Source organism: Bubalus kerabau, chromosome 23 (genome assembly GCF_029407905.1).
Source record: "Bubalus kerabau isolate K-KA32 ecotype Philippines breed swamp buffalo chromosome 23, PCC_UOA_SB_1v2, whole genome shotgun sequence".
Lineage (NCBI taxonomy): Eukaryota > Metazoa > Chordata > Mammalia > Artiodactyla > Bovidae > Bubalus > Bubalus kerabau.
This window is the reverse complement of record NC_073646.1, coordinates 26,241,859-26,269,693: the sequence shown is the minus strand read 5'-3', so window position 1 is coordinate 26,269,693 and position 27,835 is coordinate 26,241,859. Positions and strand designations below refer to the sequence as shown.

Below are 27,835 nucleotides of genomic sequence, written 5' to 3'. Positions count from 1 at the left end.
CCCCACAGAGGCCAGCTACGCTCAGGTGTGAAGAAACGCCCAACCACGCTATTGAAGTATGATGAATCACGATTAATGGTGACTATGTTAGGCCACTAAATTGGGGGCTGGTTTGTTTAGCAGCAGAAGCTAACTGATACATTCATGTTCAATTATCTCCTCAGAGAAAGAGAAAGTGTTAGTTGCATCCGACTCTTTGTGACGCCACAGGACTGTAGCCTGCCAGTTTCCTCTCTGCGTGGAGTTCTCCAGGCAGGAATACTAGAGCGGGTAGCCATTGCCTTCTCCAGGGGGTCTTCCTGACCCAGGGATGGAGTCTGGGTCTCCTGCAGGGGAGGCACATTCTCTACCATCTGAGCCACCAGGGAAGCCCAGGGGCCCTGCCTAACTGCCTGAACTCAAATAGCTCCCTCCCCCATCTCTCTCAAAACCCTTAGCTGCTGTTGTTCAGTTGCCAAGTCGTGCCCGACTCTTTGTGACCCATGAACTGCAGCACGCAAGGCTTCCCTGTCTTTCACTATCGCCCGGAGTTTGCTCAAACTCATGTCCATTGAGTCGGTGATGCCATCCAACCGTTTCATCCTCTGTTGCCCCCTTCTCCTCCTGCCCTCCATCTTTCCCAGCATCGGGGTCTTTTTCCATCACTCAGCTCTTCGAATCAGGTGGCCAAAGGACTGGAGCTTCAGCTTCAGCATCAGCCCTTCCAATGAATATTCATTGTTCAATTGTCATCTCCTCAGAGAGGTCCTGCCTAATCATCTGAGCTCAAATAGCACCCTCCCCATCTCTCTCAAAACTCTTATTCTGCTTTATTTTCTGTCATCCAACGAGATGTTCTACATTGATTTGCTTCTTTATTTTCATTGATTTGCTTATTATTTTGCCTATTTATTTTCATCAGTCTTTCCCACTTAGATGGAAGCTCCCTGAGGGCAGGAACTCTGTTGACAGTGTTCACTGTTTTATTCCCAGATCCTAGAACAGTATCTGAAAACAGATGGTCATTTAAGGCTTTAAAAAAAAAAAATGATTGATTGAAGAGTACATGTTTAGTAGATACCTGGAGGTAAATGAATCAAAATACAATCGTTTGAGCTTCACCAAAATCACAGCCAATGGTAAACAAATATTTATTGCCACTAATGTAACAAGTGCTTTGCATACTGTTCATGGGGTTCTCATGAATATTCATTGGAAGGACGAATGCTGAATCTGAAGCTCCAATACTCTGGCCACCTGATGTGAAAAACTGACTCCTTGGGAAAGACCCCGATGCTGGGAAGGATTGAAGGCAGGATGAGAAGGGGACAACAGAGGATGAGATGGTTGGCTGGCATCACCAGCTCGATGGACCTAAGTGTGAGCAAGCTCCTGGTGTTGGTGATGGACAGGGAAGCCTGGCGTGCTGCAGTCTATGGGGTCTGTACGGCAACGGAACCAAGCCCTGTTCTTGGCACTGGAGATTCAGGGGTAAATATCAATACACAGCAAAATCTCTCTAGGAGCTTCCATTGCAGTGAAGGCAGACAATGAACACATAACAACAACAACAATAAATCGGATAGTTCCACAGAGCGATGAATACCAGGGAAAAAAGTGGATGGGATGGGATAGGGAGTGACTAGGCAGGGGTCGGGGGGGTAGTCACGGAGGACCTCTCGGAGGAGGTGACGTTCAAGCTGAGACCTGGGTGATGAGAAGGAGGCCGCCATCCTGTAGCATTTCTGGAAGAACGTTCTAGGCTGAGAGGACAGAAACGGTAAAGCCCCTGGGATGGGAACACATTTGATTTGTGGTTGGAACTAAGTGACCGAGGGAGAAGGTGGAGGAAAATGAGATCAGAAGGGCAGGTAGGGGGCTAGATCACGTCAGGAGGTCTGGATTTTCTTCTCTTCAATGGGGAGGCTTAGATCTGGGAGCAGAGAGGTGCCACGATCTGACCAGTGTCTTGGAAAGCGCACTGGGGCTGGACTCCATAAGGAGGCCAGGGAGGACGCTGTTGTGATCCCTGTGGCCGGGACAAGGTGGACAGACTGACAGACAGCAGTGCCAGGACTCTCAATGGCCTGGATGGAATTGAGGGAAAGAGAAAACGTTCCTGACCCAAGGGGCAGAGCGGCTGCGAGCACCACATTCCTGAGATGGAGAAGGCCCAGAGGGCAGGAGGCAGCCGACTTAGATCAGGGGGCTCCCCATGAGGGAGAAAGGCCACCTCCCTCTCGGAACAAGAGGCAGTGCCCGGACTCTCCCAAGCCGCCCAGACTTTGTTTGCCTGGCAAGGGGCACTGTTGTCATTCCATTGCTAAGTCATACCCGGCTCTGCAACTCCATGGACTGCAGCACGCCAGGCTCCCCTGTCCTTCACTATCTCCCGGCGTTTGCTCAGATTCATGCCCAGTGAGTCAGTGATGCTCCCTAACCATCTCATCCTCTGCCACCTCCTTCTCCCGAATCAGGGTCTTTTCCGATGAGTCGGCTCTGAGATGCACTCAGATACCATCTAATCTAGGGTTGCTGCAAAAGCGATTACTCTCCTCTTTGAGCTAATATCCATGTTCCATATTCATTTTCCTCTGGTGTATCAATTAGTATTTATATAAATGGAAATTAATTTTGTTATTTCTCTCCCATGTTTCAACTCTCTCAGCTCCTTTCCTATTCATCACTGCTGATATTTGCAAAACTTCTAAAATTAGTGTCATCTGCAAATTAGCAAGTCATATATCTCCTTTCAAAACATTAATAGGATGGGCCGTATTTACCAACCCCAATGCACCCCCCCTGGGTCACTTTATCAAAGCACTCTTCATTTGCATGGGCTAGGAGAGCACATTTAGGATTTGGGATACAGGCAGGAAAAAGCCAAAGGTTCAGAGAAGGCAGCTTTGGAAATCACAGGTCTCAAAGTGGGCAGAGGGTCCCTGGTCAGCAGGTTCTTCTGCCATCCTGCTGAGTAGAGACACAGAGAAATTACGCTTTTCTTGTAGCAAAAAGGTCTGGGAGCTCTACTCCAGGGCAAAACTCCCAGGGCATTGAAATAACATTTCTGAGAAAGGTCAGAAGCTGGTTCAGCAGGAAAAACATTTACAGACAGCATCTTTGGAGGGAATCATCAGATGGAGGGGACACTGGATGCTTCTGGCCGGGCTTCCTTCCTTCCTTCTCTGGTTACGGCACTCTAGCCTCCTCTGAAGCACCATCAGGGTGGCTGATTCCCGACTCTTGGCTCTAAAGATGGGCCTCTGACCCAGGCCAGGCCAGTCCATGTTTTCCACCCCATTCCTTCTCTTCCCGCCGAGGTAAGCCACAGTGATTAGTTAGGCATGGGCACGTGAGCCAGGTCAGCAGACATTCCAGGAACACTGCTGGACTTAGGGGGAAACAAAAGCTCTTTTACCTGGGATTACAGGGTGGAGCTTCAAGGAGCTCCCACGTGGACAGGGTCTGAATGGGAGACAGACAAGAGATTGAGAAATGGGGCAGAAAGACAGAGGGAGACACCAAGCCTTGATGATATCATTTGCACACCTGGATCCAACAGTGTGGAAAACTAGCAACCCCTGACCTTCCTGGTTACACGCATGAGTGTGTGCTCAGTTATGGCCGATGCTTTGCGACCCCATGGACTGTAGCCTGCCAGGCTCCTCTGTCCATGCGATTCTTCAGGCAAGAATACTGGAGTGGGTTGTCATTTCCTTCTCCAGGGGCTCTTCCCGACCCACAGATCGTCTCCTCCGCCTCCTGTACTTCAGGCAAATTCTTTATCACTAAGCCACCGGGAAGCCCTTTTAGCTACATAAGCTAAGAAATTTCCTGTTTTGCTTAACTCAGTTTGAATTCAATTTCCCTTATCCCCAGCTCCCCACCCTGAATCCTGATCAATCTAGGGGAGCCCAGACTAAACCAGAAATGACTGCTGTCTCCCAGTTTCATGAGATGCTGACTTTTCCCAAAGACCTCCCTAGAGTGTATCGAGTGGTGAGGACCTGGACTGTGGATTCAGACAGACTCGGTCCCATCCTTGACCTCATACTAGCTGTGTGACCCCAGGTGGCTTTCTCCATCTCTCAGAGCCTCAGTTTCCTAACTTCATCTGGAAAATGGGGAGAATAAGAGCTGGAAGTGAGATAAGGCAGCGAAAGCCCCTGCACAGGGCCTGGATGGGGGATGAAACCAAGCCTCAAACTGGGCCCTGGCTTACATTGGGTTGCCTTTCAAATTACTCGGTTGTCCCTAAGTCCCAAAGTAATTGAGAGAGAGTTCAGGAAAGTAAGGGGCTGAGGATTCAAAGGGAAGACTTCTTCCTCTCTTCTCAGAGGTGATTTGTGCTTGTGGAATGAAGGAGGGGGAGCTGAATTCTCACTGGGCACCACGGAGATGGGAGCGGGTCACAGCAAGGCCTTAAGAAGGGGGGATGTGGCGGGCAGTGTGGGACACCCCCCAGATCCCGCCTCCCACCCCGAGGGGTGACACGTCGGGACTGGGAGTGTTGCCGATCCCCAACTGTGACTACACCTGGCATTGGCCCTCCCCAGCCTGTATCAGGTGGCCTACTAACACAGGCGTGTAAAGGCCCAGCCCCCTTACTCAGCCCCCTTACTTCAAGGGGCCTTTCAGCTCCCTGCAGGCTGGCAGAGGCCTTGCTGTGATTGCCCCGTGGCCCAGTTCTCTGTGCCCAGCCCTGCTTCCTACCCTCCCCCAAGAGCACGCCCCAGTAAACTCCATCATCTCAGAGGCTGCTTCTTGGGGACCCAGACAGTGGCAGTCGACATCCTTTTAAAGGGCAGAGACAGAGAGTGAGGGCACACCAGGTGGGCATGGCCTGCACAGAAGCTTGGGAGGGTGGGGGCTCAGGAGATGGGGCGGGGAGGAGCAGAGCAAAGAGGAGGCTAAACTCTGACACCTTAAGGCTCCGTTCTGGAGATGATGGTGGGGAGGGGGCATGACGATGGCATGGTGCATCTCTTCCTCTCAGAAGATGACTGGAGGTGGATGGCGGGCACGGGGCAAGAAAGAGCAGGAGGGGAGGTGGCAGCGAGCAGGCTGGCAGAGCCTTGTGAACAGGGAACGGGAGGCAGAGACCACAGCCAGTGGGACTGGGGCCCGAGGGTCCCCGAGGACTCAGACAGAGGTGGGGGATGTGTGCCGAGTCAGAGAGGACCTGGCCTGAGGGGCACACGGGCCGAGGACAGAGAACAGACACAGCAAAACCCATACGGGATCTGCCCGGAGACCACCAGCCAGCAGCTGGCTGGGCAAACACACGTGTTTGGCTCATAGGATGTTTTTACAATATTGTAAAATTAGTCACCAACATTTAAAAACCTGGAGATTTCAAGTAAAAATCCAGATTTCTGACTTTTTAGAAGAGGGGGCAGCTGGGCCGGTACTCCTGATGCCCCACCCCAGATGGAGCCGGGAGGATGCAAGCTTCCTCTGCTCCAGCATCTGCTCTGTGGTCCAGTCTGAAGGGGCAACTTGAACCCTGGACGGACAGATGCCCAGGTCTCTCCAGGTCTTACGTCTTCTTGCTCTATAACTCCGGGGCTCCCACTGCAGCCTCCGGGGTCAGGGCTGCAGCTAACACATCAGATGTCTGTGTGTGGCCCTCTGGGAGGGTACACTGCCAGGAGGACCCCTCCTCTGAAGGGCCGCAGCCCTGCCAGAGCCAGTGAGCTCAGCACCAGCTGGTTTCAGCCCTGACTTGTCCCAGGGCCTGGTGTCTCTGAACACAGTACAATCTCCTCCACTGTCCCAGGAAACCCTGTCCCAAGCGGCCATGACTTCCTCCCCACCCCCGACCCCCGAAGGTCCTCCTTCCTGCGACACTGCCCCAAGGGAGGGTACTCACAGATGCCGTGGTAGACGCCCGGCTCCGGCGTGGTGACATCAGGGACAGGGGGACTGGGGGTCAGCTCTGGCTCCAGGCCCTGCACACAGGGTGGGGGAGAAGCAGAGGGAAGGGGTGATTCTAGTGATACCCACGCAGCTGGCTGGCCATTCTTCCAGCTACTGCTGCCCATCCTATGCCCCAGGTAAGTCCCGGTGTCTTTTCCAGAGTTTGTTTTCTGCCTTGGTGGGAGCCCCGTGACTGGTAATACGGGCAGGCCCAGAAACCCTCCTGCATCTGATGTCTTTGCCAGAAGCTCTTACTGTTAGGGGAGGTGTTGGACACTAATCAGCTCAGGCGATCAGATTTTCTGGACCAGGGAAGGACTGTATCTAGTTTATCCAGTGAGCTGGAAGAAGGAGGGAGAGAGAGAGAGATCGGGAGGGAGGGATGGAGGAAAGGAGGAGAAAGAATTCAAACATACAGAACGGTTCTCAACCCTGGGGACTGTGCATCTGCATTAAAAAAAAATCTTTTGGCTGCTCCGCGTGGCATGCAGGATCCTAGTTCTCCAACTAGGGATCGAACTCATGCCTCCTGCATTTTCAGTGTGGAGTCTTAACCACAGGACCGCCAGGGAAGTCCCCCTGCATCTGCATTTTTTAAACCTTCCCACAATTCCCATGGGCAGGCAGATAAAGAACCCCTGGTCTATAGACAGAGTGGGCCACCACATCCTGCTCCTAGATCTCTGTGTAATCGTAAACTTTTCTTATTAGATCTCTGCACTGTAAATCAGGATAGAAGAGCCCATAGTTCTTCACAGATGGGAAGGTGTTAGTCGCTCAGTCATTTCTGACTCTTTGCGACCCCATGGTCTGTAGCCCACCAGGTTCCTCTGTCCATGGGATTCTCCAGGCAAGAATACTGGAGTGGGTAGCTATTCCCTTTTCCAGGAGATCTTCCTGACCTAGACAGGAAAGCTGAGATGCAAAGAGAGGTGGAGCCACTTGTCTGGATCTTAGAGTTTTAGTGGGGACAGTGTTTGGGTACCTGATGACACCCTAATGACCCCTCAGTCCAGCCCCTTCAGGCCCCTGCCTGGCTATGAGGAGGTGCAAGAGGAAGGCTGTCTGCCAGAAGTTGTCCTCTGATGCCTTGGGCCGCCAGGAACACTGCTGCCCTGAAGCCCACGTGCCTTCTCTTGCCTTCCCCGATCCCCTGACCTCCCTGAGCCTCCGAGGATGCCCCCTGGTGTATGGACAGGCCTGGACACCTAGGTGAGCCCCCTGCTAGGGGTGTGACCCTGATGTGGCCTCCCTGAGTTCGCTGTCCTTATCGCCTATGCAGAGTGATCCCTCTCTGCCCCTCCCAGGACTCCATTGGATCACAGTCCCTGAGCAGGGACTTCACCATGTGGAAAATGGTGGGTAAGTGAAAGGCTTCGAGACCCTCTCTCAGCTGGAGGCCCGCACGGCAAAGCCAGACTGCAGACATGTTTTGTGGCCTGCAGAAGGTTTGAAAATACTATGAATTGGTGGCCAACATTTTTTTTACTGGGGAGATTTTACGTAACAATCCAGATTTCTGGCTTTCTATGAAAGAATCAGGACAATCACTGGCAATGGGCTAGCTTGTCTGGTGAGGGGAGGACAGGGTCTTTCCTCGCCCCTTCCCCATCTCACGTGGTGCTCTGCGGGCCCCTGCAGGCTGCAACCTGTGAACACGGTGCGATCGACAGGCCGTATCACTGCCCCGTCTTGGCCGTAACCTTCCTGTAGCTGAACCTTTTGTCCTTGGTTCCTGGTTGGTTGTTTGCACTCTTCTCCCCACCCTCTTTAACTATGTCCTCTTTCTCCTATGGCCTCAAGAACATCCCCGGAGACCCTGGCATCTCTTCACCGTGACCACTGGTCTTTGACTTGGGCTGACCCTTGTCCTGAAGGTCATCTTTCATTTTCGATAATTAGTCCATTAAAAGCACAGACTTGGGACTTCTCTGGTGGTTCAGTGTCTAGGACTCTGCGCTCCCAATGCAGGGGGCCCAGGTTCGATCCCCGGTTGGGGAACTAGATCCCGCATGCAGCAACTAAGACCCGGTCTAGCCAAATAAAATAAATAAATACTTGAAAAAAGAAAAGCACAGACTTGGTAGAGTCTTGCATTCAAGTTCGAGCCCTGTTACTCCCCCACGAGGTGTCCTTGGATAGGTCCCTTAGCCTGTCTGAGCCTTGGTTTCTTCAATAGGGATATTATTAATCATCTCTACTCCAAGGGCTGTGAGGAGGGTTAAACACCAAGACAAGTGCTCCACGACTGATCACAATATGTGCCCAAGAAGCGACTGCCAGGATCATCATTATTTTAATTCTCAAGTCTGCCTATTAAAAGCATTTGCAGCCCTTCCATCAAAAACAACAGTGAGTGATCAAAACACAACCCAAAGCAAAAACTCCCCTGAGACTGCCAACCTCTAAATTACAGAGATGACACAGAACTGATTTCCTCAGCTTTGATTAAAATTTGAATACTTTCTTCACTTTGGTTAAAAAAAATAAAAAATAATTAGAGAATGAAATACGACACACAGCACAAAAAATGAAGCAGAAAAATGGGAAATGTCAAAACAGGAGTGCCAGCAGCTTATGGGACATCCATCTTCATCCCTCCTGCTCTACTCTAAGTCAGGAGCAGAAACCTATCTGGGTGCCGTCCCTGCTGCCCCCATGCCGCTCCCCTCGCCACCAGTCCTACCCGGTCGTCAGCCCACGAGCCAGCCTGGGTGTGCGGCCTCTCCTCCCCCTGGCCATCGGCCGTGCTGGGCCTCTGCAGGGCCTCCTCGCTCTGCAGGCTGCACAGGCTCTCCACGTCCAGGTCAAACGTCTCATCGGAGCAGAATATGGCCTCAAGGATATCATCGTCGGTCGTGAATAAGATTGTGTCGCCAAAGTGCTCTGGAGCTGACAGGGGGATCGGGAAGATGCAAGAGTCAGCTCATCCCACATCGCAACGAGGAGCAGATCGGGAACCTAAACCCATCAATTTTGGGGCTAGGAAAATCCCAACCTGCTAACAGGTCTTGATTTGAATAACTGAGCCTTATTCCTCTTTACATCTTTGCAAATGGAATTCAGGGATTGTAAGAACCATACAGATTTAATGAAGGCACCTAATCTAATGAGGGTGGCTTCCCTGGGGGCTCAGACAGTAAAGAATCTGCCTGCAATATGGGAGACCCAGGTTCCATCCCTGGGTTGGGGAAGATTCCCTGGAGAAGGGCATGGCAACCCACTCGAGTATTCTTGCCTGGAGAATCCCATGGACAGAGGAGCCTGGCGGGCTATGGTCCAGGGGGTCCTAAAGAGTCAGACAAGCTGAGCGCCTTAGCACAATCTAATGAGGATCACTGTGATCTGTCATGAAATAAGGGATGTTGCACAGGCACCCATGAGGCACGGAAGCTGATCCTGCCGTGCTCCACACAGATCTTTCGCTGGTCCTTGCAGGGGGCCTTGCCTGGAAGGGTGTGGGAGTTATGTTTCCAGCCAGGGGAGCGTAGGGGTTCCAAAGCCTTGCTGCTTTGCCGTAAGGCAGGACAAATGAAATTTACACTCCCGAGCTCCCCTTGGGATCAGGCTGAGGCTGGGCTTCCCCTGAAAAAGCTTCCTTCCTAGCTTCTCTTCTGACCCTTCCACATCCTACATCCCTCCCTGTCCTACAGGTTCTCCCAAGAACACTCTCTCCATCAGTCACTTATGGAAGGAATCCCCTGGTCAGACGCAGGCCCTAGGAAGCTGAGCAAGGCTGGTACCCAGAGCAGGCATCGCAGTAAGGCCAGCTCTTGCACACCCCTCTGCAAAAGGCACGGAGAGGGCCGGGTCTAGGAAAGCAGAGGGATCTATCTGTCACTGGCCAGCCACTAAGTTTAGTTTCTCCTCAGAGCCTCAGCGAGTAGCGGGTAGGGGCTTCGAGAACACTCTTACAGCCATACCGTACCTCCCGTCAGGGTTCCAGAGGCCTTGGCAATTTCTCCCTTAAAGATACATTGCGCGTCTAATAGCATCGTGATGTCCTTCACGCCCCGGAAAGAATGGATCCGTGATTTATTGTAATTCCAGATCCTGATCAGGGCGACCTGGCAAGGCTGAACGAAGTCCATGGAGATAGAGTGGGACTTGCCCGGTGTGAAGGGGGCCAGCCAGACGTGCATGTCGTCCTGGGTCCTGTTTACCCCATCGATGAGGTTGCTGACCACGCGGGGGTCTCTCCCGTAGGCTGGTAAGATATTGATGTCCGGGGGGTCGGCTTGAATGTTCTCGATTCTCACCGGCTCCCCCTTGGAACTGAATATTTCTATCCCGTTGAGGCCAACGTAGTGCCTGTCCCCCCATGTGGACTTGATGTCGATGACCAGGTGCTGTCCATAGGGCAGGACGGGGATTTTGAAGTCACCCCCATCGTCTGCCTCAGGGGAGCCGTGGTCCTGCCCTTTCATGGGCTCCGGCTTCTCCTCCTTCCAGGGGGGCAGCTGGTCGCTCTGCCGGCTGCTTTTCTGCTGCTGTAGGAACTCGTCCAGAATGTCGCCCTGGAATTCCATGTTGGAGATGCGTCCCCGGTGGGAGCGGTCGAAGGCCGTGAGGGAGTCCCAGGATTCGTGCAAGGTGTGCTCCGGCTCGCTGTGCCACCGGGGCCGTGGCGGCATCCGGGTGGACCAGGACCCTTCTGGAAGGAAGGACACAGGAGGGGTGAACTCCATTAGTGGTGCAGGAGGCAGTGGGGACCCTCACACATCGTCTCATCCGGTGGCTCTCAGCTGGGTGGGGTCACCCTCAGGGGCGTATTCTAGAAACCGTGGGTATTTAAAAAAAAAATTTTTTTTATATTGGAGTATAGCCAATTCCCAGGTGGCGCTAGCAGTAAAGAACCCGCCCACCAATGCAGAAGACATAAGAGATGAGGGTTCGACCTCTGGGTCAGGAAGATCCCCTGGAGGAGGGCATGGCAACCCACTCTAGTATTCTTGCCTAGAGAATCCCCATGGACAGAGGAGCCTGGCGGCTACAGTCCATAAGAGTCACACACGACTGAATTGACTTAGCATTGACACGTAGCCAATTAACATGGGCTCAGTGGTAAAGAATCCATCTGCAATGCAGGAGACACGGGTTTGATCCCTGGGTTGGGAAGATCCCTTGGAGAAGGAAATGGCAACCCACTCCAGTATGCTTGCCTGGAAAATCCCATGGACAGAGGAACCTGGTGGGCTACTGACATGGGGTTGCAAAGAGTTGGACACAACTTAGCAATTAAACAACAACACAGCCAATTAACAATGTTGTGATAGTTCCAAACGAACCCCAAAGGGACTCAGCCATACATATACACATATCCATCCTCCCCCAAACTCCTCTCCCATCCAGGCTGCCACATAACTTTGAGGAGAGTTCATTGTGTATATAGTAGGTCCTTGTTGGTTATCCATTTTAAATGTAGCTGTGTGTACCTGTTGACCCCAAATTCCCTGTCTCTTCCCCCAATTCTTCGCCAGTGGGTGGTGTGAGGCTCCTGGCTGTCTCGGTGCCCTCTGGCCCTGTTGATACTTGAAGGGCAGAGCCAGGGATGCGACTAGGAATGGTCCAGGCACAGAGTCTGGTCTCCTGTCTCAGGCACCATTCAGGTTGGTAAAAAAAAACTGTTTGTGGTCACCCGAGTCTGGAACTTTGTTGTTTTACAAAGAGACAAGTATTTTTTCGATATACTTTGGATTTTCTAAAAATGCAACGACCATGCAAATCAAGGGAACACTCCTTGGTTGTGGGAGAACCTTTGCCGGAAGTCATCTCCACTTCAGAAACTCACCCGACCCAAAGCCATGCGGCTGCCTGCGGCGTCTGAGTCAGCAACCCCAGGGTCTGCTCTGGAGCCTGTCACAGTCACGTGACCCTAACAGAGTTTTTCAAAGACTGGCGAATGGCAGGTGGAAGGCTTGTGAAAGAATGTTACGTGGGGGGTGGGGGGAGGAAGCCAGATATGCCATTTCAGATGCGGCCTCTCATGTGGGCAGCATGTCCCAACCTGTTAATATCATTCCTGGGTGGGGAGTAGGAAAGACTTGAACTTTCTTCTTTGACATCTTCTCTTCTAAGTTCCCTACGTGTATTATTTTTATCATCAAGGACAAAATTCTATTAAAAAAGCCAAACGACCCAGGTATACTAAAAGGTAAGGAATTTACTTCTACTTGTGATAAAATTGATTCCAAGAGCCGAGTTTATGTCCGGAGCATGTGGAGAACAGGGGTCTGGCCCTCGTGGGGTGGCTCCGAAGGCCCTGCCCTCCTCCTTGTAGGACAGTAAAGCCCAGGCATGTGCATCCAGCAGTGGCCGGCCCCCCCGGCCAAGCCATGGCTAACCGACACCTAAGGGTGTCATTCTGGAGAAACAGCAGCTGGCGACCCTGGCATTCTGTTTCCTCTCCTTTCATCTCATCCTGTGCCCTGTACTCCATTTTCTGCCTGTCTCCCAGGGGGCCTGACTCCATCAATTATCTCCTCTCTCCAGAATCTTCAATCACTCCTTCCCCACTGGCATCTCCCCTCTCTCTGCCTGCAGACATGCATAAATCTCTCCTACCTGAAAGAAAAAGGAAGCTGACCTGATCTTGTGGCTCCCTCCAACTGCTGTCCTATTTTATCCCTCCTTTCATTGCAGACACTGCATCCTCGTGACCCCCACCCTCTCTTTACCCCCCGTAACCCGGCTCCTCTATGCAGAGCTGTTGTGTTTTGCCAGCCCAAGCCCCACTTCTCCTTCTCGTTGGAACAAAAATCCCGATTTTTCTTTGGGTACCCTGGACTTTTAGGCCATGCAGTTTAGGTGAATGCTGACAGCACCTTTCCAAGCTGGGTTCATGAAAGGAACTATGGGGAAGGAGAAGGCTCTCTTTAAATTGGTGCTGCTTCCTAGGAGGTACTAGTGGTAAAGAATGGGCCTGCCGATGCAGGAGCCGTAAGAGACCCAGGTTCCCTCCCTGGGTCGGGAAGGTCCCCTGGAAGACGGCATGGCAACCCACTCCAGTATTCTTGCTCAGAGAATGCCATGGAGGAGCCTGATGGACTACAGTCCATGGGGTTGCAAAGAGTCGGACGTGACTGAAGCAACTTAGCACGCACGCATGCACGCTGAGCTGGTCGGATGGAGGGATGGAGTGGCCAGTGGCTATTGGCTACATTGTGGGGAGGGGAGAGTGTGGCTGAGGATGAAGTGGGTGGATGTGAACTGAGAGCTGGAGAGTCCTGATGACACTTATATGATCCCCTGGATCCAGCCATTCCTGAAGTCAAACCCCTGGTGGTTTTCTGTCCCTTGCATCCATAAGAGTCTTATAAATTCCCACCACCCCTCCACTGAAGCAACTTTATCCAAGTACACAATGACTCCAAGCACGCAATCTTTCTCGGTCCTCTGTCCCTGCTTGACGTCCTGGGCAAGGTAGGTGCCCCCTCCACCTGCTCAGGAGACATCTCTTCCTGGTTCTCCACTCTCCCCTGCCAACAGTGCCTCTCTCTGTGCCATAGCGCCCTCCGCTCCTCCCAGTGCTCTAACTCTGGCTGCACCAGACCCCCTCAGCCCCCTCCTGTCCTCCCCCAACACTCCCTTCATCCAGCTCTTGGCTCCCATGCAAGCCCTGCTCACTGTCATAAGCCAAGTTCTGGCCTCTCTCCCTGGGGTACCATGTTCCAATTCCCGCGATCCCTTGGAACATCCATACATGTCCACTCTGTCACTTCCAACTCCAGATATCTAAAGTGGAGTTGATTGAACACTCTAATTGGCATTATCCCTACTATACTGGTGATTCAGATGGTAAAGAATCTGCCTGCAAAGTGGGAGACCCGGCTTCAATCCCTGGGTCGGGAAGATCCCCTGGAGAAGGGAAAGGCAAGCCACTTTACTATTCTTGCCTGGAGAATTCCATGGACAGAGGAGCCTGGTAGGCTACAGTCCATGGGGTCTCAAAGAGTCAGACACGAGTGAGCAACTAACACTTTTCACTACAATACTGAGAATAAAGAAAATCTAACTCCTCACTGTGCCCCCAGGGCCCTGAGTGTGACCCACCCCCCAACCTCAGCTGACTTCTCCAGCCTCACCTCCCACCCTTCTCTCCATGAGGTTCCCACTCCAGCCATGCCAGCCTTTCATTTCACCCACAAGTCTCTCCTGGCCTCAGAGACTTTGCCCTCACTGTGCCCTTCTGCCAGGAACGCTCTTGCCCCAGAGACCCACTACACCGGCTCTTCTAGACACCCTCCTTCTGGGAGAGGCCTTCTCTGCCCTCTCCCCTGCTGCATCCCAGGGCCTGGCACAGAACCGGTGCCTGGACGTGCTCCTAAGTGTATGTCAGTAAAGGGGGCTTGGCACCACTATCACGCTCCCCCCTGTGCTCAGGGCTGGAGGCCGAGGGGCTCCCCCCTCCACCTGTCAGTCCTCCTGCACCTCCTCACCAACCCCCATTTCTCATCTGTCATTAACAAGACCCCAGGAGTCCCTCCCATCCTTGCCTCAAGGCGTGAGGCTTAACATCTGGCACAAGGAACTTCCATATGGATCGTCAGCACCTCAGTTTATTGTGATTTGATTTCCACTGACTGAAATGAATGGGCTGGTCTGGTCTTCAAGGGCACGGAAGGAGAAAGCACCAAAAGTCATGTGTGTCAGGGACTCAGCGTGCCTTTCTCTGCTGGGGTGTGCGAGAAAGGCAGGACTTGGCTTTCATCCCGTGTCTGCTTTCTGACCCACTCTCCCCTAGAGAGGCACGCTCTGGGTTTTAAAAGTGGAGAGGTGTAGGCTTCGCCCTGGACCTCTCAGATGTGACAGCAGGCTGGGGCCAAGTTTCCCTCTGTTTGCGGTAGGACAGGCGACTTGTTAATCCTTGGGAGTCGGGCAACTGCTGGGATCAGTGCTTTGTCCTGTCCGTCAACATTCCTCCCCACAGATCTGAACGGACAACAGAAAGCTACTGCTTTCATCTGCAGTCAACATGGTTTGGGAGGGAGCAATATGAGATGTCGGGACTGAAGGTTCAAAACTATTCCTTGGGGGAGATTAATATGAACGGCAAAGTTCTGAACTTCACTTTATAAAAACCACTGGCACCACTATGAAGCGTTAGTTGCTCAGTCATGTCCAACCCTTTGCGACTGCACGGAGCGTAGCCCTCCAGTGTCCTCTGTCCAAGGGATTTTCCGGGCAAGAATACTGGAGTGGGTAGCCTTTCCCTTCTCCAGGGGATCTTCCCAACCCAGGGATCGAATCCAGGTCTCCAGCATTGCAGGTGGGTTCTTTACCAGCTGAGCCACTAGGGAAACCCTGAGGTAGGCACTAATTGCTACTAAAAGGGGAAGTGAAAAAGCACATAGTGAGATGCAACAGAGCCACATTTATTCTAGGTGAATAGCTATAGCTGATAGGACAAGAAGTGGACATCTGACCCAAGCCAACCAATCAGCTTCTGCCGTGTCTTTGGGATTGGGGTTTCCCTTGTGGCTCAGCTAGTAAGGAATCCACCTGCAATATGGGAGACCTGGGTTCGATCCCTGGGTTGGGAAGATCCCCTGGAGAAGGGAAAGGCTATCCATTCCTGTATTCTGGCCTGGAGAATTCCATGGACTGTATAGTCCATGGGGTTGCAAATCGGGCATGACTGAGCAAATTTCACTTCACTTCACTAATGTCAGAGAAAGAGACTGCAAGGCCACTTCCTGCTATTTGCACAGAGTTGAAAAAACTGATCTCAGGAGGAACAGTAAGGGGAAATGGACCTGCAGAGAAGGAGAGGGAGGGCCCAGCAGCCCTGGAGAGTTTAGGAGAAGCATCCTTGGTGCCTGCTGGCTTTCTGGCTCCTCCTTTCAATCCCATGTGATGCTTCCTGTCTTTGCAGGGCCACAGGCTTCTCAAATAACACCCCCTTATGCTCAAACTGGACTGATGAGGTTTCATTCACCTGTAGCTAACTGAGCCCAGATAAAGACATTTCCAAAATGCAGATGTGCTTACAATGAGATACTTTGTTGGACAAAAGGATTTCCAGGCTGTGTCTTATGACAGCTGTATTCCAGCCCCAGGGAGGAACTTGGGCAGTCATTCATTCTACAAGCACTGTTGGAGGGCTCAACCCGAACCTTTCCTGAAGGGCATGGCTGTGGGATTTGGCTCTATGTAATGAGTAATTTAAAATTTCTAAGCAACTCTCCTTTTTAGCACGACCAGCTTAACAAGCATGAAATCTCAAGAGCTCAGTTCTTAATGTGTGTTGAGCCAAGCAGTGAAATGCCTGGAAGGAAATTAAAGTGAGACAAAGTCTTCGGATCGCGGACAAGTTACAAAAATGCCCATCACCTCATAACTCCCAGCGGTTCTCTAGGTCTGTTTGCCAGGAAGGCTTGGAATTGCCTAAGTCTTCTGGGGGCAGGTGGCTGATGACAGCAGAGCAAGCAGGGCGCTGAGGGGCAGCAGCACGCAGCGTGGGTGTTGGAGCCGGGCTGTGTGTGATGCTCAGTCGCTCCAGTCATGTCTGACTCTGTGCCCCATGGACTGTAGCCCGCCAGGCTCCTCTGTCCATGGAATTTTTCCACCAAGAATACTGGAGTGGGTTGCCATGCCCTCCTCCAGGGGATCTTCCTGACCCAGGGATTGAACCCTAGTGTCCGGCGTCTCCTGCATTGCAGGCAGGTTCTTTACCGCTGAGCCACGGCGGAAGCCAGCAGGGCTGCCTGGCCTTAAATCCTGCACCAGCCCTTATTGGTTGTGTGACCTGGGGAAAATTACTTAAACCTCATGTTTTCTTTTCTTTTTAGAATCATATAACTTTCAGGTGTATAGCATAGTGGTTCAATATCTGTATACACTAAAAAGTGATCACCACCATAAATCTAGCTCCCATCTGTTACCATAAAATTGACCTCCTTCATCCATTTCACCCACACTCCAGTCACCTTCCACTCTGGTAACCATTAGTCTGCTTTCCATATCTGTGAATTTGTTTTTATTTTATTCTGTTTATTAGAGTCTACATATGAGTGAAGACATCAGTATTTGTCTTTCTCTTTCTGACTTATTTCACTTAGCATAATACCCTCAAGGTCCACTCATGTACATTACATTGTACATATATTACTCCATGTATATATGTACCATATCGCATCTTTATTCATTCATCAACAGACACTTAGGTGTTTTGTTTTTTTTTTCCGTATCTTGTCTCTTGTAAATAATGTTGCAATGAACATGGGGGTGCATATAGCTTTTCAAATTAGTGTTTTCATGTTCTTCAGATAAGTACCCAGAAGTGGCATAGCTGGGTCATATAGCAGTCTATTCTTAATATTTTAAGGAATCTCCATACTGTTTGCCTTAGTGGCTGTACCAATTCACAGTCTCACCAACAGTGTACAAGAATTCCCTTTTCTCCACATCCTCTCCAACATTAGTTATCTCTTGTCTTGTTGATAGTAGCCATCCTAACAGGTATGAGGAGGTATCTCCTTGTGGTTTTGATTTGCAGTTCCCTGATAATTAGTGATACTGAGCATCTTTCCATGTACTTGTTGGTTGTCTGTATGTCTTTGGAAAAATGTCTATTTAGGCCCTCTTCCCACTTTTAAACCTGTTCTTTGTTGCTTTTTTTGTCGAGTTGTATGCGTCCTTTATATATTCTGGATATTAACCCCTTAAAACATACATGATGTGCAGATATCATCTCCTATCAATAGGCTGCCTTTTCATTTTGATGATGGTTTCCTTTACTGTATGTAAGCTTTGTTCATTGATGTAGTCCCATTTATTTATTTTTGCTTTTGTTTCTCTTGTCTTTGGCGTCAGAGCCACAAAAACATCTCTAAGGCTGGTGTCGTTGAGATTACTGCCTGTATTTTCTTCTAGGAATTTTATGGTTTCAGGTCTTATAATCAGGTCTTTAATTCATTTTGAGTTAATTTTTGGGTATGGTGTAATATAGTGGTCTAGTTCTATTCTTTTGCATGTGGCTGTCCAGTTTTCCCAACATTATTTATTGGAGAGACTGTCCTTTCTCCATTCTATATCTTTACTCCTTTGCCATTGATTAATAGTCCATATAGGCATGGGTTTATTTCTGGGCTCTCAATTCTATTCCATTGATTTGTGTGGCTCTTTTTGTACCAGTATCATACTGTTTTGATTATTATAGCTTTGTAGTATAACTTAAAACTCATAGTTTTACTTGTAGTATAACTTATAACTTAAAACTAGGGAGCATGATACTTCCAGCTTTGTTCTTCTTTCTCAAGATGATTTTGGCTATTTGGAATCTTTTGTGGTTCCATACACATTTTAGAATTAGTTCTTCTAGCTCCTAAAATATGCCATTGAAATTTTGATAAGGATTGTTGCATTAAATCTAAAGATTGCTTTGAGTAGTATGGACATTTTAAGAATGTTAATTCTTCAAACCCATGAGCAAGGAATATCTTCCTTTTGTGTGTCTGTGTCTTCTTTAATTTCTTTCATCAGTGTCTTATAGTTTTCAGTGTCTTTCACCTCCTTCATTAAATTTATTCTTAGGTATTTTGTCTTTTTTGATGCCATTGTAGATGGGATTATTTTCTTTATTTCTCTTTCTGATAGTTTGTTATTAGTGTATAGAAATGTCACATATTTCTGTATATTAGACTTTGCATCCTGCAATTTTACTGAATTCATTTATTAGTTATAGCAATTTTTTGATAGAGTCTTTAGGGTTTTCTATTTCAATATGTAGTATCATGTCATCTGCAAATAGTGACAATTTTTATTTCTTCTGTTCTGATTTGGATGATTTTTTTCTTTTTCTTGCCTAATTGCTATAGCTAGGACAAATTGCCAACATCTGCTGGATCATGGAAAAAGCAAGAGAGTTCCAGAAAAACATCTATTTCTGCTTTATTGACTATGCCAAAGCCTTTGACTGTGTGGATCACAATAAACTGTGGAAAATTCTGAAAGAGATGGGAATACCAGACCACCTGATCTGCCTCTTGAGAAATCTGTATGCAGGTCAGGAAGCAACAGTTAGAACTGAACATGGAACAACAGACTGGTTCCAAATAGGAAAAGGAGTACGTCAAGGCTGTATATTGTTACCCTGCTTATTTAACTTATACGCAGAGTACATCATGAGAAACGCTGGACTGGAAGAAACACAAGCTGGAATCAAGATTGCTGGGAGAAATATCAATAACCTCAGATATGCAGATGACACCACCCTTATGGCAGAAAGTGAAGAGGAACTAAAACGCCTCTTGATGAAAGTGAAAGTGGAGAGTGAAGAAGTTGGCTTAAAGCTCAACATTCAGAAAACGAAGATCATGGCATCTGGTCCCATCACTTCATGGGAAATAGATGGGGAAACAGTGGAAACAGTGACTTTATTTTGGGGGGCTCCAAAATCACTGCAGATAGTGACTGCAGCCATGAAATTAAAAAACGCTTACTCCTTGGAAGGAAAGTTATGACCAACCTAGATAGCATATTCAAAAGCAGAGACGTTACCTTGCCAACAAAGGTTCATCTAGTCAAGGCTATGGTTTTTCCTGTGGTCATGTATGGATGTGAGCGTTGGACTGTGAAGAAGGCTGAGCGCCAAAGAATTGATGCTTTTGAAGTGTGGTGTTGGAGAAGACTCTTGAGAGTCCCTTGGACTGCAAGGAGATCCAACCAGTCCATTCTGAAGCAGATCAGCCCTGGGATTTCTTTGGAAGGAATGATGCTAAAGCTGAAACTCCAGTACTTTGGCCACCTCATGCGAAGAGTTGACTCATTGGAAAAGACTCTGATGCTGGGAGGGATTGGGGGCAGGAGGAGAAGGGGACGACAGAGGATGAGATGGCTGGATGGCATCACTGACTCGAAGGACGTGAGTCTGGGTGAACTCCGGGAGATGGTGATGGACAGGTGAACTCCTGGCGTGCTGCAATTCATGGGGTCGCAAAGTGTCGGACACGACTGAGCGACTGAACTGAACTGAACTGAGGACTTCCGATGTTGAATGAAAGCAGTGAGAATGTATCCTTGTCTTGTTCCTGATCTCTTAGAGGAAATATTTTCAGCTTTTCACCATTGAGTATAATGTTAGCTGTGAGCTTTTCATATATGGTCTTTATTATGTTGAGGTATGTTCCCTCTATACCAATCTTGTTGAGAATTTTTATCATAACTAAATGTTGAATTTGTCAAAAGCAATTTTTTTTTACATCTACTGAGATAATCATATGATTTTTATCTTTCATTCTGTTGTATCACATTGATTAATTTGTGGATATTGAATCATCTTTGCATCCCTGGAATTCAGTTTGGTTCAGTTCAGTTCAGTTACTCAGTAGTGTCTGACTCTTTGCAACCCCATGGACTGTAACACACCAGGCTTCCCTGTTCATCACCAACTGCCAGAGCTTGCTCAAACTCATGTCCATTGAGTCGGTGATGCCATCCAACCGTCTCATCCTTTGTCACCCCCTTCTCCTCCTGCCTTCAATCTTGCCCAGAAGCAGGGTGTTTTCTAATGAATCAGTTCTTCAAATCAAGTGGCGAAAGTATTGGAATTTCAGCTTCAACATCAGTCCTTCAATGAATATTCAGGACTGATTTCCTTTAGGATGAACTGGTTGGATCTCCTTGCAGTCCAAGAGACTCTCAAGAGTCTTCGCCAACACCACACTTCAAAAGCATCAATTCTTCAGCACTCAGCTTTCTTTACCTTTCTTTATCTCTCACATCCATACACGACTACTGGAAAAACCATAGCTTTGACTAGATGGACCTTTGTTGGCAAAGTAATGTCTCTGCTTTTTAATATGCTGTCTAGGTTTGTCATAGCTTTTCTTCCAAACAGCAAGTGTCTTTTAATTTCATGGCTGCAGTCACCATCTGCAGTGATTTGGAGCCCCCAAAAATAAAGTCTCTCACTGTTTCCATTGTTTCCCCATCTATTTGTCATGAAGTGATGGGACCAGATGCCATGATCTTCGTTTTCTGAATGCTGAGCTTTAAGCCAACTTTTTCACTCTCCTCTTTCACTTTCATCAAGAGGCTCATTAGTTCTTTACTTTTTGCCATAAGGGTGGTGTCATCTGCATATCTGAGGTTATTGATATTTCTCCTGGCAATCTTGATTCCACCTTGTGCTTCATCCAGCCTGGCATTTCTCATGATGTACTCTGCATATAAGTTAAATAAGCAGGGTACAATATACAACCTTGACATACTCCTTTCCCTATCTGAAACCAGTCTGTTGTTCTATGTCCAGTTCTAACTGTTGCCTCTTGACCTGCATACAGATTTCTGTGGAGGCAGGTAAGGTGGTCTGGTATTCCCATCTCTTTAAGAATTTTCCACAGTTTGTTGTGATCCACAAAACCCCACTTAGTCATGGTGTGTGAGCCTTTTAATGTACTGTTGGATTCAGTTTGCTAATATTTTGTTGAGAATTTCTGCACATATGTTCATCAATGATACTGGCCTGTAATTTTCTTTCTTCCTTCCTTCCTTCCTTTCCTTTGTGGCATACTTGTCTAGTTTTGCTATCAGGATAATGCTGACTTCATAAAATGTTTTGAAGTTTTCCCTCCTCTTCAGTTTTTTTAAAGTGTTTGAGAAGACTAGATATTAAATCTTCTTTGAATGTTTTATAGACTTCACCAATGAAGTTATCTGGTCCTGGGATTTTGTTTGTTGGAAGATTTTTGGTTACTGTTTCAATCTCCTTACTAGTAATTGGTCTATTTAACTCTTCTATTTCTTCATGATTCAGTCTTAGAAGATTATTTCTAGTAATTTGTTCATTTCTTCTAAGTTGTCCAATTTATGTGTATAATTGTTCATAGTAGTCTCTTATGATCTTTTGTATCTCTGTGGTATTAGTTGTAACTTCTCTTTTATTTCTGATTTTATTTATTTGAGCTCTTTCTCTTTTACTTTTCTTGGTTAGTCTAGCTAAAGGTTTCCCAACTTCATTTGTCTTTTCAAAGAATCAGCTCTTAGTTTCACTAATTTTTTTTCTATTTTATTTTAGTCTCTACTTCATTTATTTCTGCTCTGATCTTTACTATTTCCTTCATCTACTAATTTTGGGCTTCATTTGTTCTTCTTTTTCTAGTTCCTTTAGGTGTAATGTTAGGTTGTTTATTGGGGATTTTTACTTCTTGAGGCAAACCTTTAGTGCCATGAACTTCCTTCCTGGAACCACTTTTGCTTTATCTCACAGATTTTGGTATGTCATATTTCTTTCTTTCCTTTAAAAATTCTATTTATTTATGTTGCTGTGCACAGGCTTTCTCCAGTTGCAGTGTAGGGACTTCTCACTGCAGCAGCTTCTCTTGTTGCCAGCACAGGCTAGGGAACATGGGCTCAGTGGTTGTGGCTCAAGGGCACTAGAGTGCAGGCTCAGTGGTTGCGGTGTACAGGCTAGTATGTGTCTATTTGGGTTCCTCTTATTCAGAGTTCTCTGGGCTTCCTGGATCTAGATGTCTGTTTCCTTCCCTAGGGAAGTTTTCAGCCACTTTTCCTTCAAATAATTTTTCATGCGCTTTCTCTTCCTCTGGAAGCCTATAATATGAATGTTATTCTTCTTGATGTTCCAAAGCTCCCTTAAAATATCTTTATTTTTTAACATTCTTTTTTTCTTATGCTGCTCTGTCCCTGGGTGAGTTCTACTGCTGTGTCTTCCAGCCTGCTGATTTGTTCTTCTATCTCATCCAATATGCTATTGAACCCCTCGGGTGTATTTCTTGGTTCAGTTATACTTTCTGTTTGATAATTTCTTACATTTCCTATCTCTTTGTTGAAGTTCTCACTGGGTTTGTCCATTCTTCTTCCAATTTCTGTGAGCATCATCTGACCATTATTTTGAACTTTTTACCAGGTAGATTATTATCTTTGTTTTGTTTAGTTCTTTTTTGGCAGTTTTGTCTTGTTCTTTCAATAGCAATATATTCCTGTTTCCTCATTTTGCCTAATTCTCAGTGTTTGTTTCTAGATGTTAGGTAAATTGGCTACCTCTCTTGGCCTTGAAGGAGTGGCCTTATGTAAGAGATATCCTGCAGGGCTCAGAAATGCAATTCTGCCTGGCGACCAGAGCCAGGTGCTCAAGGGGTGTCCCCTTATGGGTTGCATGCACGTTCTTGCTGTGGCGGGGTCACGGGTGCTATGCACTGGGGACAGGGCTAACCCCTGGAAAGACAGCAATGCTGGCCTGATGGCTGCTGGGTTCTAGTGGGCAGGCTTTATCACCTAGTCAGCTGTGAGGCCTGTGAGGTATAGGGGTGGGCAGAGTTCTAAGTGGGGTGAGCCTACTGGTGCTCAGACTAGAGGGAGAATTCCAAAATGACACCCACAGGCACTGGGACCAGCAAAGTGGCCTGAAATTGCAAAGATGGCTCCCTCCGGTTTCTCAGTTCCCAGGGAGCATCCAAAATGGGTCCAGCAGATGCTTTGAGGTTAATACGTGGGTCCCATTCACCTATGGCCCATGCACTTTTTAACCCAGCATTTTTGTGCTGGTTTTCAGGTTGAGTGAATCTGTGAGTGAGCCCTTTAAAAGCTAGCTTTCCATTCTCTGCATTTCCATAGTGTGGGGTGTACTCTTCATTGGTTTTTAAAGCCAGATGTTTTGGGGGCTCATCTCTCATGTGCAGGATCCAAGAATCGGGGTGCCTAATGCTCAAATTCCTTAATCCCCAGAGAAAGTAACGGTACCTGTGTAATCCTCGCATCTGCAGACTGTCCTGGCTGGGGTGCGTTTTTGTCCTTAATGAGATCATCTCTCTGCCTCCCTTACCCACCTTGATGCTGTCCTTTTACCCTTTCCTGTGGAGACTTTGTTCATCCAGCTTTCAGGTCCTTTTCAGGGGGAATTATTTCACATGCAATTGTAGTTCTGTTGCGTCCGTGGGAGGAAGTGAGTGGGATCTTCGTATGCCACCATTTGGAACCTTCCACCTTACCCTGCTTTCTTACCTCACATTTTCTTTTTTTAATTCATTAATTTATTTTTGGCTGCACTGGGTCTTCATTGCTGTGCATGGGCTTTCTCTAGTTAACGGCAAATGAGGGATACTCTCTGGTTGCAGGGTGGGGCTTCTCATTGCAGTGACTTCTCTTGTTGCGACTCGCAGGCTCTAGCAGGTTTGGTGCACAGGCTCAGTTGCCCTGTGACATGTGGAACCTTCCCAGAGCAGGGATTGAACCCATGTCCTCTGCGTTGGCGGGTGGACTCTTAACCACTGGACCACCAGGGAGATCCCCACATTTTCTTTATCTGTAAAATGGGGCTGGTATGAGAATTAAATGAGCCCGTTTGAGTAATATGCCTAGATGCCCAGCCTGGTTTACTGCAAACATGCCATGCATCTAGCCATTGCAATTCTTTCTTTTCATCATTCCTCTCACACACTGCAGGAGACCCACCATGAGTCAGGCACCTGGGTCCCGGGGTGTGTGTGTGCTAAGTCGTTTCAGTCGTGTCCAGCTCTTTGTGACACCCTGGAGAAGAGCTCACCAAGCTCCTCTGTCCATGTGATTCTCCAGGCAAGAATACCAGAGTGTATTGCCATGCCCTCCTCCAGGGGATCTTCTCGACCCAGGGATTGAACCCGAGTCTCATTATGCCTCCCGCATTGGCAGGTGGGTTCTTTACCTTTAGTGCTACCTAGGAAACCCGAGGTCCTGGGGATGCCAACACAAATAAGATATGGCCCCTGCCCCTAAAGAGTCCTTTTCTTCCACTCTGCTCTCCTCTCTGATACACAGTCTCAGGGTTAAGTCTTGGTGGGGTGGGCAGCACAGTCTGTAAGGCTGGGGAGTCAGAAACAGAAGCTGTGCCTGGGAGAAGGGAGCCATCTCTCACCGTGGAAAGGCACTCAAGAGTCTGAGGGAACTGCTCTGCCCCAAGTGACATCGAGGGTCTGAAAGAGACCACAAACTCTCCACATTTCTAAGTGTAACTCTGGCTAAATGCAGACCTTTGGGGTCTGTCCACTAGACAAGAATGGTGTGGGTGCTAATGTAATTCACTCAAAGTATATGCATGGGCTCTGCATATAGCTAAACCACCATCCCATGACGCTGCTGCTGTATCACAGAGTGTGGATGCTGCTGCCGCCGCTGACAACAATAATAAAAAACAGCAGCAGTGAACATCTGTTGGGTGTTCTTATGTGTCAGACTCAGTGCCAAATGCTGCCCCTGTATGATCGCATTTGATCCTCCCAGCTTCTAGCTCACCATGAGTTGGGTATTATCTGCCTCCTTCCACATGAGGAAATGCAGGCTCAGAGGGATTTCAGAACTTGCCCACAGTTTGGGTTGGCAGTGGGGAACCAGAATAAATGTTTGATTTCAGGGCTTGTGCTTCTGTGTGGTACAGAGTGGGGATAAACCCAGAGGATCTCAAGGTGAACCCTGCGTCGGTAGGTCCAGGAGCTTTGTGGACAATAAAGGATATAGAAGCTAGTGTTGAAATAATGGCCCCCGCTTCTGGAGCACGTTCCACATGCCAGGCTCTGGTCACTATTTTGAATCCATCATCTCATTCATTTCTCACAACACTGTGCAGGGAGGGCCAGTTGTAGGGGTTCATTCCCATTTCACAAATGAAGATGCTGAGGCTCAGAAAGTGGAAGTGTCCAGCTCTACAGGACCCAGGCGAGAAGTCTCAGGTCTACAAGTAGCTGAGTCTGAATTCAAGTGGTTTGACTCGTGTTGCTCTGTGACATTCTGTCCTGGTAGCCAAATCTGAGTGCAAATATTCAGTGCAAACCCTTCTCCTTTCAGATCTCTTAGAGATAATCTACTGCAAAGTTCACAAAGCAGATGAATTCTGCTACCAGATGTGGATTTTTTTTTTTTTTGGACCCAAACAGTGGTTTTAAAAATAATCTCTATCAGTGGTCAATGTTGAAAAATAAGAATATTCTACAATTTTGATTTATCTTGATAAAAGGAAAAGGGAGATCTGGCCCAAGAGCCTTGTATTTCTTTTTCTTTTAATATTGATTTATTTGGCTGCCTTCAGTCTTAGTTGCATTATGTGGGATCTTTCGTTGTAGCCCATAGGCCTGTTGCTCTGTGTCATGTGGGATCTTAGTTCCCTGACCAGGAATCGAACCAATGTCCCTTGCATGGCAAGGCAGATTCTCAACCACTGGACCACCAGGGAAGCCCTGGGCTTGTATTTCTGAATGCCAAAAAGCCCCCTTTATATGGGTCTGTGCTCTCCAGTTTGCCACAGTCCTCACCACTCCCTATAGTCCTTCCAACTCCCATGCAAGAATCAATTGCTATTTATCATCACACTTGCATTATTTTCCTAACAGTACAGTTAAGAATAAAGTGAGGTAATTAGAGACCAAAAGTCTCTATCAGAGGTTAGATAACAGACTAGATTGGAAAAGCCACGGTCGGCAAGAAAAACGGACAAAGGAACGTACCTTGGAGCCAGTGACAAACACGCCTGTGGGTTTCACAGGCGAAGTGTGCCTTCCCCTCTTCACTCACTGCTGCTACCCCTGTGGCCCTGAGACAGGGAATCTGTGACCCTCGGTTGACAAGAACCTTCCTGTTTTGCAGGTGGCGGAACTGAGGTCCAGGGAGTAATACAGCTTCATGCCAGTTAGCGCCCCTGGCTCCAGTGAGATAGACCCAGTGAGTCAGACGGATTCTGGAACTTACCTCTGCTGGCTGGCTGGCCGTCACCGTGACTGAGGCTGAGAGCATCCCTCCTCAGGCCCCTCCTCCCGCTGGCAGGCTGCTCCCTGTGGGGGGGCTGGTTAAAGATGTCAAAGTCATCACCGTGGACTTTGGGGGTCGTCCTCTGAGCTCTCTCAGCGGCGATGACATTCCAGCTGTTCACCCGCCCTTGCTCACGTCTGGAGCCTTTATCCCTGGCCTTGGACCCTCCAGGCCCCTCACCGATGACATCGTCTGACGGAAGCTCGTCTCTCCAGTCCAGTGGCTTCTCTGGACTCAGCCAGAGGGGTTTCAACTTCGGGCCTCCCGGCTTTCTGCCTTTCCCCGCGGGAGAAGGTTGTAACCAGGATGGGGTTTTCCCTGGTGGCTCAGAGACTTTTCTGCCCGTGAGGTTTTCCAGCTGTTGGAGCAGTGAGAGCTCCTGGTCAGGAGGAGGAGGGCACTCCACAGAGGGGCAGTGGGGAGGACCCCTGGGCTCGCCACCTGTCGAGGATGGGGCGGCTAAATTGCTGAGCTCCTCCTCTAACTGGGACCAACTGTCTTTTATGCCGTCGGGAGAATTCATCCTTCCAAAAAATACATTTCCTTGTGAAGAAACCTTCACATCCTCTCCTGCTCCAGCTGGCTGCGAGTGACTGGCATGGAGTTCCTCGTCCCCCTCGGTTCCGGGCGTCTTGCGGACACCTCTGCTTTCTTCCAAGAGGGCAGCATCACTCTCTTCCATCCTCTCATCCTGCAGCCCCACCAGGATGCTCTGTGGGGCCTCCCCACCTCCTTTGTCTAACTTGCCGTCAAAGATGAGTTTTTTGTTGACATAAAGCTTCACGTTCTTAGCCCCGATGTCAAAGTCCTAAAAACATAAAATTTCACAAAATGAAGGTGCATTGCACTGATGTATCAAGTTTTGAAAGCAGCTGATGAGGGACTTCCCTGGTGGTCCACTGTTTAAGATGCTGCCTGCCAATGCCGGGGTCACGGGTTTGATCCCCAATCTGGGAAGATTCCATATATGGTGGGGCAACTAAGGCCATGTGGACAACGACTGAAGCCTGTCTGCCTAGAGCCTGTGCTCTGCATCAAGGGAAGCCACTGCAATAGAAGCCCACGCACCACAACTAGAGAGTCACCCCCATTTGCCACAACTAGAGAAAGTCCACTGTGCATCAATGAAAACCCAGTGCAGCCAAAAAAAAAAAAAAAAAGTAGCAGATGAAAAAGAGAAATGTGGGATGCTAAAAACGTGAGC

The 27,835-nt window shown here is 48.6% G+C and overlaps 1 protein-coding gene across 1 annotated transcript in view; it reads right to left on the bottom strand.

The window, feature by feature from the left end:
• Window positions 1–27,835, bottom strand: part of KATNIP (katanin interacting protein) — a 236,744-nt gene that overhangs the window by 22,973 nt on the left and 185,936 nt on the right. Inside the window, exons 15-18 of the mRNA XM_055562308.1 lie at window positions 26,572–27,439; window positions 9,827–10,552; window positions 8,585–8,790; window positions 5,852–5,930 (exon numbers count right to left, since the gene is read on the bottom strand). Of these exons, the coding sequence (XP_055418283.1) occupies window positions 5,852–5,930; window positions 8,585–8,790; window positions 9,827–10,552; window positions 26,572–27,439 (1,879 nt within the window). The remainder of the gene's footprint in view (window positions 1–5,851; window positions 5,931–8,584; window positions 8,791–9,826; window positions 10,553–26,571; window positions 27,440–27,835) is intronic.